The sequence below is a fragment of the Aythya ferina genome (assembly GCF_964211825.1).
Source record: "Aythya ferina genome assembly, chromosome: 11".
Classification (NCBI taxonomy): Eukaryota; Metazoa; Chordata; class Aves; order Anseriformes; family Anatidae; genus Aythya; species Aythya ferina.
Window position 1 is genome coordinate 18,895,793 of NC_140307.1, and position 20,101 is coordinate 18,915,893.

At 34.3% G+C, this 20,101-nt stretch overlaps 1 protein-coding gene and 1 long non-coding RNA gene across 2 annotated transcripts in view; one reads left to right on the forward strand and one right to left on the reverse strand.

The window, feature by feature from the left end:
• UNC13C (unc-13 homolog C) overlaps window positions 1-20,101 on the reverse strand; it is a 172,643-nt gene that overhangs the window by 17,347 nt on the left and 135,195 nt on the right. Inside the window, exons 25-30 of the mRNA XM_084532291.1 lie at window positions 14,172-14,260; window positions 11,840-11,989; window positions 10,032-10,155; window positions 7,261-7,317; window positions 6,178-6,258; window positions 3,083-3,230 (exon numbers count right to left, since the gene is read on the reverse strand). Coding sequence (XP_084388417.1) covers window positions 3,083-3,230; window positions 6,178-6,258; window positions 7,261-7,317; window positions 10,032-10,155; window positions 11,840-11,989; window positions 14,172-14,260 — 649 coding nt within the window. The remainder of the gene's footprint in view (window positions 1-3,082; window positions 3,231-6,177; window positions 6,259-7,260; window positions 7,318-10,031; window positions 10,156-11,839; window positions 11,990-14,171; window positions 14,261-20,101) is intronic.
• Window positions 1-20,101, forward strand: part of LOC311442734 — a 32,936-nt gene that overhangs the window by 7,629 nt on the left and 5,206 nt on the right. The window lies entirely within an intron of this gene.

Genomic DNA, 20,101 nt, shown 5'->3' on the forward strand with positions numbered 1-20,101 from the left:
TTTGCTTTGTAGTTGGTAGATGTCCAGTAAGTGCATTTGTCCATAAGGGTCTTGTTTCTGTTGAAACAGAGTTTTAAGTGGGCAGGGAAAAGCTGCTGAATGACTTGGGAATGGTGCTCCTAATGGCTGGTTCAGCGAGGACTAGAAAAATAGTTGGCTTTTGTATAGTGAAATGACAGTAGAGTTCTTGTAATCAATTGTTCTCCAGCTGTCAAGGACTGGGTGGCAGATAGTAAAACGCTACAGCAAGAAATGCTTCAGGAAAGGATCACAGATTGCACTGCACATGTTACTGGATAATGTAATTAAAGCACACCTCTTGCATCTTGCTTATCTTGCCATGTGTTCGTAATATATAAAAGGTAGACTGATGGTATGCAAAAGAATAGAGGGTAGAATATTTCCTTGACCTCAGACATGAACACAAGTTATTACAGAAAAACTCAGTGTCCACAAGGTAATGAGGAATATTTTCACTTTTGCATTGTCATCATGGAACTTGTTTGTGAAAATTTTGATGAACTGGTTGTGCTTTTTATCTCTAATATTTTAAGTTCACCTACAATTTAGGATTCTTTTCAGAATAATATGAAGAAATATATTTCAGAAAAATAAGTACCATTGACATTAAACAACTTTAGGTCAATACAACTTTTAAATAGTCACTTCAGACCAAAAGAACTTACCAACAGTGTATAGAAACAGGTTATGCTGCCAGAAAAAATCCTGAAAGACGAGCTTTGAAAATTTTTATGCATTTCTCATTGTGATATGTACAGGTGGCTCATGATTTTTTATTTTTTATTTTTTATTTTCAGAATTAGAGTCATGGAGGTTAAATTACATTAAAAATAAGCTTCTTAAGTTAAAAATTAGTAATGAATAAAAAGGAAAGATGACTTTCAGAGTAATGAAACTTTTATCTACAGTCATACATAGTTATTATTCAATATACTATTTTCTTTAAAACGTTTCATTTCCCACTGCTTCCAGTTTAATTACCTCCAACTGTCTTTATTGATTATGGATTGGTTATATGCACAAGTATGAGGGCAGATATAAATCCAATTATACTTCAGAGAAAGTTTCTGATTTGCACAAAGTCTCATTCTAACTACATGCTAATGATATAGCTACAGTTGTGAGACTGGAGGTTATAATGGATGAGTTTTTTTTTTTCTTTTAAATGAAGCATTAAAGGATGATGAAAAGTTGTGAGTCACTTTTCCTTAACTTTCATTCCCTGTGGCTACACTTTTGATAATATTGGTGTGCAAATATAGGCATGCTAATGTGTGCACAGAAATGAACACAGACCTCAGGCTGAAATCATGATGAAAAATCAGAAAATTCAAGTTTGCATTCAGAGGTAATAAAGGACTTCTGCTTATGGCTACAACCTGGATAATTTTCTCTCCTGAAGGTACAATGAAAGTGTGCATAAGAAAAAGCAAAATGTACTAGTCATTGATAATTTTCAGCCTAAATCCATATTGTTAATCATTTGTGAGAGGAGGAAGAAAAGAATCTATTTTTTATATATTAGAGTTTTACGGCAATTTTCTCACTTCTAATATATGAATTATTAACAAAGATACTCAGTCTAATATGGAAGTTGCCCAGAAACTCATTCCTTATATTTAATCTTGGGGGCAAGCTGCAAAACAAGTGTTCCATGCTTTTTATAATGTTGAGTAATGTACTGTAACTTCAGAGGTAAAAGCAATTGATTTCCTGCTTAACTGTCCAATTAAAACTTTCCTGATTCTCATGAGAGGAGCAGGGTAATTATTTCTAGATCAAAAAATTGTATTTTTTTTTTCTCAAAGATACTTAAAGGCAGATAGGCCATTTAAAAAAAAAAAAAAAAAAAAAAAAAAAAGCCCATTGCATTCAAAAGAAATCTACTATAGTATCCTATTATGCAAACAATGGCAGTTTATAGAATGAAGAAACTGTTCAGTTTGGAGTGTAATGTACATTAGCTATATGAAAAGTTTCTGCATTTGCTGTAGAAGTATGAAAATACTGACCTATATCAAGAAAAATGGTAAGATATAACTTTCCTTTTAAAACAAACAAACAAACAAAAACAAACAAACAAACAAAACAAAACAAACAGACAAAAAAAAACAACAAAAAAACCTTGGCCTAAAAGAATAACTGTAAACATTTACCCTCTTACAGAAACCAAGTCCTCTTCAGAAATACAAAGCTAATGAATTGTATATATAGGACATATGGAGAGGACTTTGCATTTCAATTTTTTGGGTGCACTGCACCAAATTTCTAGAACAGGAAAAAATGGCTTTAGTGTTGGTGATCAAATTCTAAATACACCTCATATGGCATTCTTGCATGTGGTTTGCCTTAGTTTGCTTTTGAAAAAGCTCCAGAATGTTGAGATTTGATAAGAAGGCACAAAATGAAGTGACATATTCAATAGGATGATTTTAAGTCTGAATTCTGAAATACGCAAATCAAAAAAAAAAATAGGGAGCATAATCACTGTTATTTTAGCCTACTGAAACCTCCTAATGCTTTTGAAGCCACAGATGGCCTACTAGATGGAGAAGCAAAGGTTCTGTAATATAAAATTAGTGTACTACATTAAGAACATATTACTCACAATTTCTTGTTAATCCCAGAAGGAAACCTTAAGGGATATGTCATGATTTTTGCAGTTATCTGTGGTTACTAATTAATAGCCATCATCTCTGAAAGTATCTAAAGCTTCCAAAATTTGTTATGATTTGTTTCTGTTTCTGCAATTATAAAATGCTCTCTGGTATATGACCTATGCAACTCTGTTAGTGTGTGGAGTACTTCTGTAAATATTCCTGATACTAAATATTCATATAGAGCTATGGGACCTATTGTTCATGTGAAGGGATAGTCTGTTAAATATATTGGCCTCAGATAAGCTCCACCGATTGACAACAGAGATTGATATGGAATAACATCACACAGGCAGATTTGTGACAGTAAACTCTAAAATACCACAGTGTTTAGAGACTGTGATTGGTAACCAGTCATTTAAAACACTTAAAATATAATTTGATACATGTTATAGATGACTTACTTTGAGATGTTTGAGTGTCTATAAATTTCTTTATCAAGGCATCAGTAGCTTGTGTGTAAAGACTAAGAGCGTATCTCAGGGACTGTAGGTCTGGGCTCTTTTCCAGGAAGTTCTTTTTCAGCCCACTTCCTCCAGCGTGGAAGTATTGCTAAAAAAAAATAATCAAATATGGACATTGAGAAAGGTAAAATATCTAACAGATGCCCCAGTTACATACAGATAATTTTAAATAAAATTATTACACAAACTTTTTTACAGATAACATTGACAGTGTGGTTAGATTTGTGATTGTAGCTGTTGAGATAACTCTCATCAGCTCTCCTACAGAGCATCTTTCCAAAGGTGAAAATTTAAGATTTATGAGGGTAAAAATTATATTAAATTTTAATTTTGATCTTCATGATCTCAAGTATTTTTATGTAAAAATGTATGTATATACAAATACACACACATGTATATAATACATGCAAGGTTCTTTTAGGTTGTGGGGATTGCTCTGTCTAAAAACTCTAAAACCAAGGCATGGTTTATAGTACAAGTAAAGAAAATATTCTTTCTGAAGGAAGGTTGCCATTAGAAATTTAAAAGAAATTTAAAAGAGAGGATCCTAGAACATGAAGTTTTGAATTATCATTGCTTTGTAACTGTCTGTACCTGAAATTGTTTCTGCTTTGGGAAATGACTATAAATTTCACGGTAGTTTCCATGGTGGTTATCTTGTTTAATCTCAATTTTGACCGCCTTTCTGTGTTGAGGGTGACTGTGTATTACAGGGAGAAATGTACGTATAGGAGGAAAACAAAGGATTTTATGTAATCTGGCTGAAGCTGTCCAAGTTTGTCAGTGCTGAACAGGACTGGAGCCTGATTCCTAGTTCTTAGTGATGATCCATGGGAATCTTATGGTTTTCTTCTAAATAATAATAATAAAAAATGTGATGTAAGGGCTATACAACATTTGTTGTGTTGATAAACACCATACATTCTAATGAAAAGTTTTAATGTTTTTTTAATCACATGTAAGCAGTGTCAGTTTAAGAGGTTCTGATAAATCACATTTATTTTTTCATCATTGCATACTTATGTGAAGTTTGTATCTTTCCAAGTGCATTAATTCATATTGTACTTTCCAAGGACATCTCTATTTTATGAATGGGTAAACAGTGTACTCATGCTTTCATGGAGGATTTTAATCAATTTATAAGCAGGTGTTAAAATCTGTTAATGATATTTCCTGTTATCGTGGCAATTACTGAGATGTATTTTAGTTGTCTCCCAATAAAATCTTATCTACAGAAGCAGCTGGAAAGGACTAAAAGCTCCATGAAAGCCGACAAATATTTTTAAAAAAATCAAGGAAACCTAACTCTAATCTTGTGTCTTATTTATTTATTTTTTTGCCTTTTGCCTATAAACATCAAGTTTTGCATGTAAACAAAAATAACGTGACCATATCATTATTGTATCTCAGTTTGAGATAACTGAGGCCAGAACACCATTTTCCCTTATCTATTTGCTAAGGTTCTTTTTATAACATGCAAAGAAGGATAATATGGATAAGATGAGAGATCATGCCTTCATTTTACACTCTCCCAAGCATTAATACAAAAATCATAAATCAAATTATTTTTAAGTTGTTCATTGAATTAATTTTTGCAATCAAAAATTTGACTAATGAAAGCAAAACCAGAAAAGAATGCGAGTACAGAGATGTTCCTCCCTTCTAATCCCTTCTGTACAATAGGTTATTTTCAAGACACCGTATGTCATTTTTACCATTCTTGTAGGCAGAATTTTTTGACTTTCAAGCTATACTTACTTAGCATTACCCAGAAAGTGTATGTTTTGATCATTAAACTTACAAACTGGATTCCTAAAGCAACATGGTAGTCTTTTTTTCTTGAGTTATTTCTCAAAGTTTGTCTTTTGTTCTCTTTGTAATAGTGTAAGACCAATTTCTGCATGATTATGGCTATTTGTTTACTATTTTGGAAAAAAAAGATTTTGCCGTTTCACGTAACATAGTACAGGGAGCATGTTATAATGCCAAGACACTGACTTACAATTTGAAAATATTTTTTTTTCAGAGTGCATTGTTTCGCTCAGTTTATGAACGTAGCTCACAGGAATACTGAAGAGTGAATTTTCATTGTTTCTAATATTTCTCCCCTAAATCTAGGCTTTAGTTTAGTAAAATTATTAATATCTATAACTCCTTATTACTCTTAAGAGTTTAAGTGCTGGAATCAAGGTTAGAATCCTTTGATCAAAACCAATTAGATTGACATGTTAAACTAAAGAGTCTACAGGGTTTACTTTGGGAGGACACAATTGTCCTTCACCATTTTGTTCTGTTTCTGGTTCCACAATAGCAGTAATTCCCAAATGTTATATGTAAGAAGTTAAACCAAACACAAAAGATGGCAATTGGGAGCCCTGTTTGATAATTCTTTCTTGTTTTTTGAGACATTATTTTGTTGCACTAGACTCATCACGAATGTTGTCGTCTTTGCATGTTCAATTTAATACTGAAGTAGCTGCCTCCTTCCCTTTCTTATGTGACAATCAATCCAATTATTTAGAAAAAACAGTAAATCAGATGGTGAATTCTAAACTACAAAAAGTTGAAAAATTCAACTGAACAGTGAAGTTAAAATAATACACCGTAATTCATGGTAGAAAAGGCCTTGTTTTCCGGTGTGCTGTAAACAACATTATATATATTTGCAGGAGAGTGCAGCTAGGAACAACTGAAGTTTTCAGGCTCTGCTCCTTCCTTCTGGGAGAAAGAGAGGCTAAGTGAGGGTTTGGCCTGACTGCACTAACTCTAAACTGTAAAGGAACACAAGAATCAGATTTTGGCCACCCATTACTTTAATGCTGAACATGTTCTGTCTGCAAGTGGTTGAACAATTTTTCTAGTTTATGCTATTATTATTGCTTTCAGGTCACTACAAAGATAGGATCAAATGTTTCTTGTCATATTCAAGGGATCTTAATGATTCTAAGGGACCACTCTATATAAGAATCTGCTGTTTTATGTAATTATATGCTTGTTCATTCCAACACAGAACAGAAAAAAATGTAAAGCTGTACCTTAATAGTAGCTAGTGCTACTTCCATTATTGCACACTGCCTCAGGCTCAGACTTCTGGCATCCTCTCGAATCATGTGGTCCTGCAAGGCAAGTTAAGAAGGCAGTTGATTATGAAAGAGAGTCAGTTCTGAGGCCTGTCTATTCTTGGAAGAGTTTGTTCCCCAAACTCCTGTGTTTAATAGGGATTAATTTAATCTCAGAATTCTAACATATTATATTGTTTCTTGACAACAGGTTCTGGGGAAAAAGAACCAACATTTAATACTCAGCATCTGCATCACTATTTCTTTCTTTTACAGAAGAATTTTATATTCAAATAATTATATTGGATGATACTGAAATATTTTTTTATTAATGAACCTTAAATTTTAACTGATACTTGTTAATGCAGCATGTTTTAAAAAAAACACAAAACAACCTTTCACATTTTAACATAAGTTAAATAGTCATAAAGTGACTATGTACCTGTGAACTTTTTCTACTATAAGCATCCTGTAACTGATTTAAGCAACATTTTAATGATGCTAGCAAGCTGAGTATTTATAGAAGCATAAATTTGTCTATTTCTCCTCAATTCTGAAATGATATTGTCAAAACTGATTGTTAAACAACTGACATTAGTATCAAATGTCTAAGGTCTCCGTGAAGTTACATTATGGACTTCAATAATGCAGTGCTGATGAGTATACTGCAGAGGTTTCAGTAACTATTTTCAGTAATACACTGAACAAATTTACCAGCACTCCCATCCTAGCATTTTTTCAGAACTGGTTCCAGAACAGCACACAAATATAATTCATTTTTGGTGATATTTAATGCTTATTGGACTAGTTGTGCAACATGGGAATGATAACTTCTTGATTACTTTATCATATGAGCATACTGTCTATTTTTTGTTTGGATGAGACTGTAAAATCATTACTGACCTACGAATAGCTACTGCCACATTCAAGCTTATTATAGTAAATAAGAACAAGAATGAGTCATGAAGTCTGTCCTCACAGTCACTGATATTTCATCTGTTTTTCTGTTAGAGCAAGCCGTTCACAGATTCATTAGACTATATCATTAGACTACATTACCTTGAGTTTTGACAGTTGTCCAAGATCTTTGGCTGCACTGAATATCATCTGAGGTCCCTGTAATCAAATTGAAAATTCAGGAAACATACTCAATACCGTGTAGTTACTTTCTGTGTCTTAGCAGGAACTAAGACACTAGCCAAAATCACTGTTCGTGGTGGTTTTACCGTGCTAGGCAGCTGAACCCCACAACTGCTCTCTCACTCCCCCTCCCCAGATGAAGAGGGAAGAAGTAAAGTAAAGAACAACTCACGGGTTGAGACAAGGATAAATTAATTAAAGGGAAAACTAATAATAATAATAATATTATTATTAAGGAAATATTATTAACTAAACAATTTAACTAAAAGGGAAAAAAGGGAAAGGGGAATAGGGAGGGGGAAAAAAGGAAAAAAAAAAAGGAACAAAAACACAAACAAAGGCTATGTGGAAGCACAGAGGAAAGAAATTACTCTCTACTTTCCACAAAAAGCAGCATGTGACATCAGTGGGCTCACAAGGTGTTGCACGTCCCGTGCCACGTGACTATAATCACACAAATGAGCGATGCTTGACTACGTCCTTGAAGCAGGACCTCAACGCATGTAGCTGGTGTTTGGGAAGAGGACCAGCGTTTTTTTGCATTGAGAGCCCACCCTCTTCTTCCTATTTCCACCTTTTATTGCTGAGTGTGACATCGTATGTTATGGAATATTCCTTTGGTCGGTTTAGGTCAGCTGCCCTGGTGATGTTTCTCTTCTCACTTTTTTGCCCACCCCCTAGGAGGGTTAGAGAGAGACCTGATGCTGTGCCAGCACTGCTCAGCAGTAGACACAACGCTGGTGTGATACCACTGCTGTTCTAGCTACAAGTGCAGAGCACAGCACTGTATGGGCTGCTGCAGGAAAAGTTAACATCCCAGCCAGACCCAGGACACTGTTTTGCAAAGCTAAGAGAACATTTAAATTACACAAGATACATATTTTAATTTACTTGATAGGGTGAAGTAGCTGAATGCCTGAAGCATGATTCCTTCCAGTTTCCTATATGTGATACTGCCTATTCTGATGGTAGTGGTTTCTTGTGCTTCTAATTTTATGTCTAATATTTTTAAGCTAAGGCTTGGATTGTTGCTGTACAATAAGTCCAAGAGATACTTGTCCATAATCAAGGCTCTCAGATGCTATGCTAATGTAAATAATCACAGTGGGAAGTGAACAGCCCTGAAGAACCTGAAAAAGCTTAACTCATTGTCTATGGTGAAATAATCAGTTGTGTTAACACACTGGATAATGGTCTAGTGTTAAGTCAAAACTATTTTTTTTTAAGGGTACTGACATGTTCTGAATTTAAACCCATATTTTATGATCACTAAATCCTCTACAATCATTCTTGACAACCAGTTAAAAAGAGCAGCAAAAAAACAAACCAAACTGAAAAAAAAACCAACAACACAAAACAAATCCCTTACCTATGAACCATACTGTTCTATGATTCAAAGCATAACAACTGATCTGCATAAAGCAAATAAATGTTCCTAACTCCTGATGGGAAATGCAGTCGCCATATGTAAGCACTATTTATGCTTTTACAGATAAATTTTACACCAAAATGTTGAAAAAGCAAATGGAAAACCTTACACATATAAAATTGACACAGCTACTGAAAGAAGAGAACCTGTTTCTAGTTATGCATAGTAAAAAACAGCAATATAATAAATCTGAATAAACTCAGCGAATGGAGTCCTTACTATGGTGATGGGATTAGCTCTACTCTAGAATTACTAAAAGCTCATATTATTTCATTGCTACCTTAGCACCATTTCAATGTGTTCTATTTTCCCTTTTCCCTCCAGCAACTTCCTGTCATACATCTTTAATATGTTATATGCCTTTAACGTATGGATCCTTACAAATATGTTTTTAACAGCTTTATTGGTAACATAGGATGTATACAGTAAAGTTGCCCAGAGGCACGCTATGGCAACATAGTGATTAGCTTGTCATAAAGATGGTGAATTCATTCTATGCAGGATTGGAAATGGGAAGAATTAACATTTACATTATCCCAGACCAGAAAAGAAGAAAGGAGCTGGGGAGAGGGGGTGGTGCTCCAGGCCATTTTCTTCCATCCTTCTATCCTTAGAAACAGATTTTACCAGTCCCCTCAGTGCTGTCCCCATTCTATATTCATGTCAAGCCATCACCCACAGTGGTCCTGGGTGTAGCAGCACTACTTTGCTTGTTAACATATAGTCTATTTCCCTCTTGTCTGAAATACAGTCCTCCCCAAAGAGAACCTCCGATCAAGTCTGCTATTAAAAAATAATAATAATAAAAAAAATTGTAGTGCTAAAAATTGGCTTCAGTTTCCTGCTCTTAAGTACAGGCAGGGCTGGAGAATGGGATGGAAGCTTCCTCACTTTATGGGAGCTGTGGCAATATCAATGACTGAATTCCTAGGAGGGGCCAGGAACACTCTTGTTACTGTGCATTACAAAAATCACAAGAAATCACACTTAGAAACCCTTATACAAAAGCATGCTGCAGGGTCAGTGATTCTGCTTCTCTTATCCTACAGTCATTAAAAAAAAATCTGTCAAAACTGCTCCAGGGTGGGGCAGGCACTATCACAAAGCAGGCTCTTCCTCACTAGCTACGGAAAAGCAACCTAAATCCTTTCAAACACTGGAGAAAAGGTTAGTATTAGAACCCCCTAATCAGACACCTGTTTAAGCACAATGTTTATTAGAATTCTTTATAATACATGTGACCTGCAGCTGTTACACTTACGGTTTGGTCCGTCAGTGGTGGAAGCACGATTTGTTTTTCTATTTTGTTCAAGACTAACTTCCAAAGCTCTTTTAAAACCCGTTTCAGAACTGTCTTCTCACAGATTTTTGCAGAGAGGCTTAAACTGGAATAAAACCAAACACAAATAGGTCTCCAAAAATAGCATTAGCACATCAGAGGTACTCTATCAGTACATATGCAGATTAACGGGCATAGTAGTTTAGCTTTCTCTATTAATATTGATCTCTCAATAGATTAGTTATTACACATATTTATTTTTTAGCAGATTAGAAAAAAAACATGTAAAACTTCACTACTTCTCTTGTTGCTTAATATATTACTAACATGTATTTATTGAAAATGCTAAATGTTAATATAATAAAATGTTAATATATGTTTATAATTCTATTATCTATAGTTTGTGTAAGAAAGGTACCACCTAAGTGTCTTTTTTTTTTTTTTTTAATTTCACATCTTTATTTTCTGTGCATGGATTAGGCATCTGCTAAAATTTTGTTTAACTTTCCAATGGTAAGGAACATTTTCTATTCAGAAAGTAATTTAAAACCACATTTTTTGTTTCCATTATGTCATTATTGTATTAAATCTTGAAGAAGGTATGAAGGCGGTTTAAAAAGCGGCAATCTGGAATTGAACCTGACAGGCAAAAGTCAGCATGCGTATTTTTAAAATATGACCTTAGGATAGCACATGTGAGTGTATAAGTATTTTTGTTTTTTCTTAAAAAACTCGTGCTACGAATAAACATCTTAACAATAATTACAATTGAAAACCACACATAATCCTCTAGTAAATTAGCACACTGGACTAGGTAGATAGGTAGCAATAAAAGGCTGACATAGATACAGCAGCCAAAAATTTTTGCCAGTTTAGGAAGCTGGGTGCTGCACTTGACAGTATTACACAGTCAGTGCTTATCATAAGTACTTTAAATAAATGCTCGCCCATTGCCAGCTGGCACTGAAATTCTCATAACTGCCAAAGCCCTCAAAAAATGAAGCCTAGAAAAATTAAACTGTAAAAGACAAAGCAAAATCCCTTACAATTCCCTCCCCTGCCCCTTATGTTCCGAGTTTCCTTTAGACTTTGGCTATGTATGTATATATATTCGGAGCTGTGTTTCTAGTCATGTTTCTAAGACAATAGCCTTAGAAACATCAACCCCATGCTTAGAAAAACTAAGCAAGCATATAGAGGAATGACCTGGAGAGTGAAAACTCAATTATAAATGTATCCTTTAAATCAGTTTTTGACTTGGGTATTACTAGTCAGCCCACAAAACTATTTTGGACCTCCAGTCACTGACTTCTGTATAGAGTCTTAACTGATCATAGATGCACAGCAGTTTTTCAAAAGCATAAAAACTATCTTTCGTCGTGTTTTTGATGTCAGGGAAGTGCATGTAAATAAGCAGGGGGTGACTGGGTGTCAGTCTAGACCAAATGCCAAACCATTTCAGCATATGGAATTACTATATTTTGTTCAGTACTATTTTCTTTATACAACATCTCCTGGTGCACAGGCCTTTCCCTAACACTAACTAATAAATACCTCAAAACATGACAAAAAAAAAAAAAAAAAAGACAACAGAAAAGGCAAATATGCTGCCTATAAAAATATTGCTTAATATAAATAAAGTTGGTACTTAAAATATTTGGAACGCCTAAGGCTACTACAAATATTAAAAATACTGCAAAATATTTCTAGTCTGGGTAAGAACAAGTACACATCCTTGACTGTAGCATCAACTTCCTAATGTGTCACACTCATTAATCTGCCATACTTACGTTTTATCGAGGAAATCCATGAGCGGCCGAAGCACAATCTCTGCATCAATGGCTGCACTGTTCTTATTGGCTGCTGTGTTCCCATTTCCTCTCATTTGATTGAGTTCAGAGCTCATTTGTCTTACACAATCTTCAATAATAAATTGGAAACTGTAGGATAGAGGGAAAACAAGAATGAAAGAATTATGGGGTAGAAGACAGTATTCATCATTTTGCATGAGATTTGTCAACCAGAACTGAATCTTCTCTGCAGTGTTGGAAAGTTCACAAATGCAAGATGCTGCAGACTGAAAATACCCCCTTCTATGCACGATAGCTCATAAAATTAATACATTTACTGTTTTGATTTTTTCTCCCTTTTCTTGTTTCAGTTCTGTCATTATGCTTTTCATACATTTGTGGTAATGCCAGTTATTTTCTGAAAGCGATAGATGTACAAAATCTGTAGATCCACAGTTTAGGATATGACTGATGACAAGCTAACAACAGCTCAAGATTTTATTTTTGCTCTGAAGGCACAACAGGAAGAGGGGGCCAGAGATTATTTTTTTCCTTTGTGGTTAATAAAAGAAACAAGCTTTGGTGTTCTCCTTGAGGACAAATAGAAAACTTCTACTGATTTTGCCCCATTAGGTTCAACTTGTCTTTTTCCTGTGTTTCACAGAGTTAATGCTATTAGAAGCTTTGCCTATTTCTTTGCAACTAGTTGGAAGGGCTAACACATTTGGGCTGTTTAAAATAATCTTTCACTAAAAAAAAAAAAAGAAACACGTTTAGAAGTTGTTACAGATACTTCCTCCTTGAAGGAATCTTTTTCACCTCAAAGGGCGTGTGAACAAGCTCTTGCTCCTTGAGTTGTGTCTTGTCAGCTTATGTCCAAATTATTCAGCTTCCTAACTGAACTGGTAGACAAACGTGTGTGACAGTCTTCTGATATCATTGATTCAATACAATCTTCAATAAGTACATTTAAATGATACAGAATGGCAGTTACTCAGCATCAACAGTTTAGAGTCAGAATAAGGCTTCTGTATACATAGTAACTTGGTTTATGAATTGATTTATGATGAATGAAATTATTTTTGTATTAGTTTATGAACAGAAATGCAAAACACAGTCCATAAATATACCAGGCCTTCTAATGTGAAAAGATAAATAGCAAAGATTAATGCAATGAAAGTGAAAGAAAATTCATATAAGAGAAAGAAAGAAAACAAACACATTTTCATTATGCATTAAGTTCCAGATACATTGATCATCAAAAAAATAAAATGCAAGTCTCCATGTGAAAACATTGGAAAATCAGAAGCTTTTCAGTTGACATGGACTTACACACTCTAGAGCCTTGTTTAAAATGACCATAAAGCTGTTATTGAAGCTGCTCATGTAAACACGGTCCCTCAAATAAAAATAATTAACCGTCTTTCTAAGACGTTAACCTCACAAACTCTGGCAAAACTCAGACCCACAAGTAGTCTGTTTTAGTTATCTGAAGCATATTCTAGATTGAAATAATACTGAGTATTCTCTTCCAGAAATCTAGTTGTCTTGTTCAAAAAAGTAACCCTGGAATGAGATAGCATTCATACCCTGTCAACAGAGAAACCAGGGTCTGGTAGCAAAGAGAAAAGTAAGAAACAAAGCACATGCAGGAAAAGTGAACACGGTCCACCCAGATGGTTCACTGCTGGATTAAAGAAGTCACTACGGCCTTTGCTTAATGAGTACCACTAATCCCCCTTTCTTTTCTAAGATTCCTTTCTAATTTGAAGCAAAAATAGCTTGCAGCTTCTCATAGCACAGATTGGCCCAGTGAGTCTGAGTACTTATTCAAGACTTCAGAGTGTGCTCTGATTAATGAAAAATTTTGAGAGTAATGCTCAATTCAAAATTCTTGCAGATCCATAGGTAAGCAAATGACCCAAGAAGACCAATTACAGTGACATTTCAGGCAGGCTTAACTCAGGCAGACATCCTTAGTTGAAGCATGCCACTCAGAAATAAGTTGTCAGTCTCCGGAAGTAACATATACATAGTCAGAGAGAGGTTTAACATAGCATCAAGCAAGAAAAAACCAGCTATTTTTGTTTTCCAGAAAGCATAACAAAAGTCAGCAGCCTCATTTCTGTGACACATTAGTGACTACAGACCATTTTCAGTTTTCTTTGCAGTGAAGTTACTCCTCTATTTTAAACACCAATGCACACCATAATATCAGGGCAGAAGCAAACTGTGCTGCGGGACATCCAAACAACCACCGAGACTTAGGCAATAAATTAGGTTAATGAGCAGGACTATTTCTCTAAGATTTGCAAAAAAATAAGTTAGTTACCTTGTGGCATATGTTACACTGAGTTCATCCAGGACATTACCAAGTTTCACTTGGAGTTCTTTTAGAACAACACTAGCTTCAGGATCCAACTGCAAAGAGATAAGTAATGTTATATTTTTCTTATTTTTTTTTTTTTTTTTGGTTAAATTAACAAATTTGGAATTATATGCAACAATATACTGCGCTATGGGAAATCAAACGTGGAAACACCTGTTACAACACAGGATTGCTTAGTGAGCCTAAAATTCCAATTGCCAATCAAAGGAAAATGTTTGACTGTAATAATGAGGAATTATGTTGTTGGAAATCACAACGTCATTTCCATGTGTGCCACGGAGCAATGGCTTTCTGTGGGACAGTGAAAATTTTGTTAGCAGACACAAGAACAGAATGAATTTCTATTGTTAGGCCAATGATGTTCACAAAGCATACCAAAAGAAGGATGCATGAGGAGTTAGTGCTTATGTTAATAATACTGTCTATGGATTAATTTTTCTTTCTTTCCTTTTTTTTTTTTTTTTTTTTTTTGGTTTTTGGTGCATCTTACCACTGCTTGTATTTATTTATTTATTTAGTGTTTTTCTTGGAAGATGTTTCCATTTTCCCATTAATGCATCATAAAAGTAGAACAGCCCACTCTGGAAAAGATGGTTTGAAAGCTATCCATGCTGCTTCTACTGATAAAGTATGAGGGAAGTGAATCTACTGAATTTCAGTATTTCTATTTCTAAAAGCCATTAAGACATACATAATTCAAGCACAGTGCAAAACATTTGGATGTACAGGGAGAATGGCTCCTGTATCTTTCATACAGGTTTTCTAAACATAGGAAAAGAGGAAATGCAGGGGAGAAAAGTAATTTTACATTTACAGGGATGGGGATCCATGCACTGATATTTCATCAAAAAGGTACTCTTTTGATATTGGCCAGCAGCTTGCTTTATTTGCTATGCATGTTTTTTCAACAACAACAACAACAAAAGACTTTTTTCTTTCTCCCTAAGCTGTAACATTCAGGAAAAATAGTTACAGTCCACTGTAGGGTATGATTGATGATCATCATGACCAACAGCAGAATACAAGTTAATAGCTGATGTTCCAGGTTTTTCAGCTACCTACAAGGTAGCTGCAAAGGTACCTGCAAGTGTTAGGGAGTGAATTTCAGTGATAATCCTCAAATTCTGGGCTCAGTTCTGCAATAAAGATCTTCAGGCAATTTCAAAGGAAATTTTGCATTTGGAATACACAATCAGGTCATGTTCATATCTTTTGACTATATGAGTGGGGTTTAGTTCTTATTCTTCATCTGATGCTTCAGAGAGTATTTCAGAGTACTATGGTGCAGTGGGTCAACTCTTTTAATCATACTTTAGAGAAAGGAGTAAACTATGTCACAGCATATTGGATGGCTTACATAAGACTACACAGGAATTCTAATGCAAAATAAAGGAAAATCTAAGTAAACCCTGAAACACCCCCAAAGATCTACTGTGTTATAGTCTTACGCCATCCTTTCTCTCCTTAAAGATTATGTGTGGTTTAAAACCATAGAAAATCTATGTTCATTACAGTTTGTAAAAAATATGAAATAGGTGAAGAGGGTAATTGCTGTATGTCCTTTAGAATATAGTGATGTGTAGCACTTTTCTAATCTGAGAAGCTACTATTTTAAGACTGTGAATACTTTGTTTTTATTTATTTTGCATTGTGAGAGGTTCTGTTGCTTCTCCACTTCATGTTTTAGTAATTTCCCTGGCAGATAAACTCTGACAGTTCAAACACTTAAAGTGATTGCTTTCCTTCATATGAAAAGCAGAGACTGAAAAACTAATTTTACTGAAACGTCTGTATTAGTTAGCAAAGCTAGAGTTGACTAATGAAGGCAGCAATTTTTCCAGAAGATGTGTTTAACGAGGGAATTATATCACCTCCTTTGGTAGGATGCATACAAAACATAAACTACAGAACTCCACTAGAATATTAACACATTTAACAAAATAAAAAAATAAAAATGAATGCAAATGCATTCACATTGAACATTAAATTGAACATCACATTGAACATCATTTTAAAGAAAACACAGAATACTGGGCAGGCAGAAGACTCTAATTTTCTTACCACATTATGTACAAGCTAGAGAATAATCTTTTTACTAGGTCAATGTAGTTATTTTCTATCAGAGGTTGTTGTGAAAACCCCAAAATACATTTGCTAAATTCACCTGAAATTGGACTTAGTTTGGTCAACAATAGAAGGATCAATTACTAATATCATATTGTCAACAAAACACACATTATAGAAAGATGCATGCAAGCGCTTAAAGTTTTAGAGGGCTTTGTGCTCACAAATTACACAAACGAGTTTGTGTGCACAGTTGGAGGTAGCTGGAAGGACATCCAGCCTTGTGAATACACATGTTCATGCTTACTAATGCAGTGTCACAGGGAGCAGTGGAATATAAAGAGGTATGCAGGCTGTTAACAATATTTCTGAGTACCACTGTGTTTTTTTTTTTAATTTTAATTTTTATTTTTATTTTTTTATTATTTAAACACAGGACAACTTGAGTTCTTCACCAAAACTAAAACGTGCACTTTTCATTTACCATGTCTTCTCTGTGTGTCAGTGAGTTCCCAGGGCAAATCAGGGGGTCCTCAGGCATCAGTCCTTGTCTGGCACCATCCAAATATACCTCAGCTATGAGCCACTTTTTGTCTGATATGAAATGACTATGGACTACTAGGTTCTGTACTGTGAAAGTCCTTGGGGAGTATACTATTGGTAAAGATGGCTTTAGAATGGCCTTGGTGCAGTGAAGATAAGACATAGCTTTTGGTACCACTGCACATCACAAACTAATTTTTATGGGTTTTCTTCTGTATGTCTTATCTTTGAAACATAAATTAATCCACTGATTTGTTAATTTAAAAAATAGGTTCAGCTGTGATGCCTTAAAAACAAACAAAAAACCAAAACAATAAGTTTTGGAGAATAAAAAAGGAATTTCAGTGGAAGCAGAAACTGCTACTGTTTCCTTCTTAAGTATTCTATAATGTTGGAATTCACTACACGTCTGCATTCTGCAAAAATGACAGAGCTGACAGCATAAAATCACAAAAAGCTCATAAAGGATTTTTTTTGTTTGTTTGTTTGTGCTTTTGAAAGATCTAATGCAATGATGTGAACAACTCCTGCTAAGGCACTTTTTACCAGGTTTGCTTATTCTCACAAAAGTGTGGGAAATGCACTATAGGAATGTGCAAATGGTTTAGCTTAATGAAGTGAGACTTACACAGGTTGACATAACAACACTTACTACTTGAGACAATAACACATAGTTTTCAAAGCCACTATGTAAAGGAAATAAGTTTCCCAGTGAGGCAGATCAGTAATGCAGAGGTGAGTTCATTTATCCAGTGACCAAGAAAAGTCCTGAGCATTGTTGACTAGTATTGCTTCCTAACAAGAGAGTAATAATTAAAACAACCATTTCACAAGCTCATCTGCTGTTGGAAAACTGCAAATATGATAGTGCAGAGTGGGGAAGGGAAATGTATAAGAACTCAGGTAAATGGAATTTTTATTAGTAGCAGTTTAAGAAAATAGATACTAAAATGCTCAGCTGCAGAACTCTCAGCTACCCAGACAGACGATGAATTTTAGGGCTAACCTAGTCCTAATGTTACGCTACTTTGCAATCATCTAGAAGGAAAGGTAGGCAAAAGAGAATGATAATTGGCATTGAAGATCATGTCATATGAGGATATAGATAAAGCATCTACAGTATTGAGGACTTTTTTTCTTCAAGTCTTGCCTGCTCCTATAGAGTGAAAATGAAAAAAAAAATCCAACATGCTGAATAATTTTTTTAGGAAAAGAAAAAAGAAAACGCTAATTGAACAGATTACTGCTGAAGGAAAGAAGACATCATTAAAGTGTCATAACTAATTTAAGAATTGCTAGAGAGGAAAGACCGCTTATCTCAGCTTTTTGTGTTGCATTTACAGTTTATGACATATGTGGGCTAGTCTTCAAATATCATGGTAGGCTGCTAGTTGTCAAAATCTGGATTTTGTTTTTAAGGACACATTTTATTTGAGTAGGTGAAATGCTACTAACCTGTTAATTTGTAGACCATACTTTTCTGTCTTTCTTATATAAATAAAATTTATAAATGTATTTATAAACATTTAAATAAAAATATAAATATATTTATATATTTATAAATACATGTATTTATAAAGATTTGTCTTCACAAATATATATTTTTAAATTATTATTATTATAATTTGTTCCCCATCTTAAATAATAGTTGTTTTTTTTTTTTTTTAATTTTACCCACAACAGAACACACAACTTAGTCTGTTGGCACACTTCATACGATCTGTTAATTATGGATTATTTAATTGATATTTAGTACTTCAACTTCTACTTCATGCTAAAGAAAAGCAAATAATAGGTTTGTTGAGCAGATGAAAATATTTTTAAAAATGTTTGTACATAATTGCTTCTAAATGCTGCTTAAAGCTATGATTTTTTTTTTTTTTTTTTTTAATGCTACAAACCTTGGAAATGAGTTAAAGTTCTGATGAATTTGGCTGCCTTTTATATAACGTGTTAAATGGAGCTATTCTATGCTGTAATGTAATGCACAGACGTAATCTTGTTAATGGCAAATTTGTTTCCATAGGAAACTACAGAAATGAAAATTACTTTTGCATGAATTAATTGGAACCTCTCTAATCTTAATTCCATTCATCTGCATTTATCTGGAATTTCACAGCATAGTTTGCTTATACTTTCCTAATGGGACTACCTGGTTACCTCTGTTCAGACAAACAAAAAAGAAAAAGTAAAAAATTTACATCTAGGAAAGAGACAGCTATTTATCAGACCTGTCACTTCAATGAAAGATCCCACCAGTAGGTATGGTGAATACAATTTGGACACTTTAGAAGTATTCTGCCTAAATACGTTATGGGTCTGGGCATTTGTCATCCTATCAAAGTTTCGAGTCCCACATACAGATTTCCATAGGAATTCCTGAGCATTGCTTGTAAAGTTGGAGCTAAAGTTACTGGAGTGGAAATATGATTTGCCTATACTTGATATAATACTGTTGCACATAATCTACTTTGCTTTCAATTTTTTTTTTTTTTATGTTTTAATAAAAAACAGCTAATTGATATAGCTCATTTTTACTGTATTCTGCCATGTGGAGAAAAGCAAAACAAATATTAGTTCTTTTTTTCTTTCCCTTTTACCAGCTCCCAGTGTGTCAAACACAAAAGTATGAATTAGTGGAGATATAAGCACTCTTTTTTGGACTAAACAAACTGGAGGACAAAACAAAATTCTACATTATGATAGTCTGTTTCCACTATTTTGTCACTGACTTGACCAAAAAGAACAGTGGGTTGTATCCTACTTTAGTACCTTTATTATAGCAAACTGCTCTCATTCATACAATCCTGTAGAATTCTTCCCCGTAAGGCTACAGCAGACAAGAAGAGTTAATGAAGAAACTCATTTTGTTCAGACTATTTTATTTTAATGGCAGGAGAGCAGACAGCCTAGTCTTTTTCTCTGTTTATACAGCTCCCTGTCCTGCAATATGTAGTAAGCCTAATCTGAATATAGGGACTGCCATTTGATTGTGGTATTTTGACTGCATAATTTGAAAGACATACCGCTCATAATGTGGCACTGAGGACATTAACAACATTTAATTTTTCTTAGAATTAGTTTTGTTTTAACTGAGATATAATTTATTCTGCTAAAATTATCTGCCATTTTTTTGCCCTCCACAAGCAAAAAATGTAACTACTTTCTCTTGTAAGGAAGCTGCTTAATTTCTGGCTTTAAATACTAGTTTAACAAGGCAAATTGGACATTAGCATTTATGGTCTTGGAATGTCTAGGGGATTATC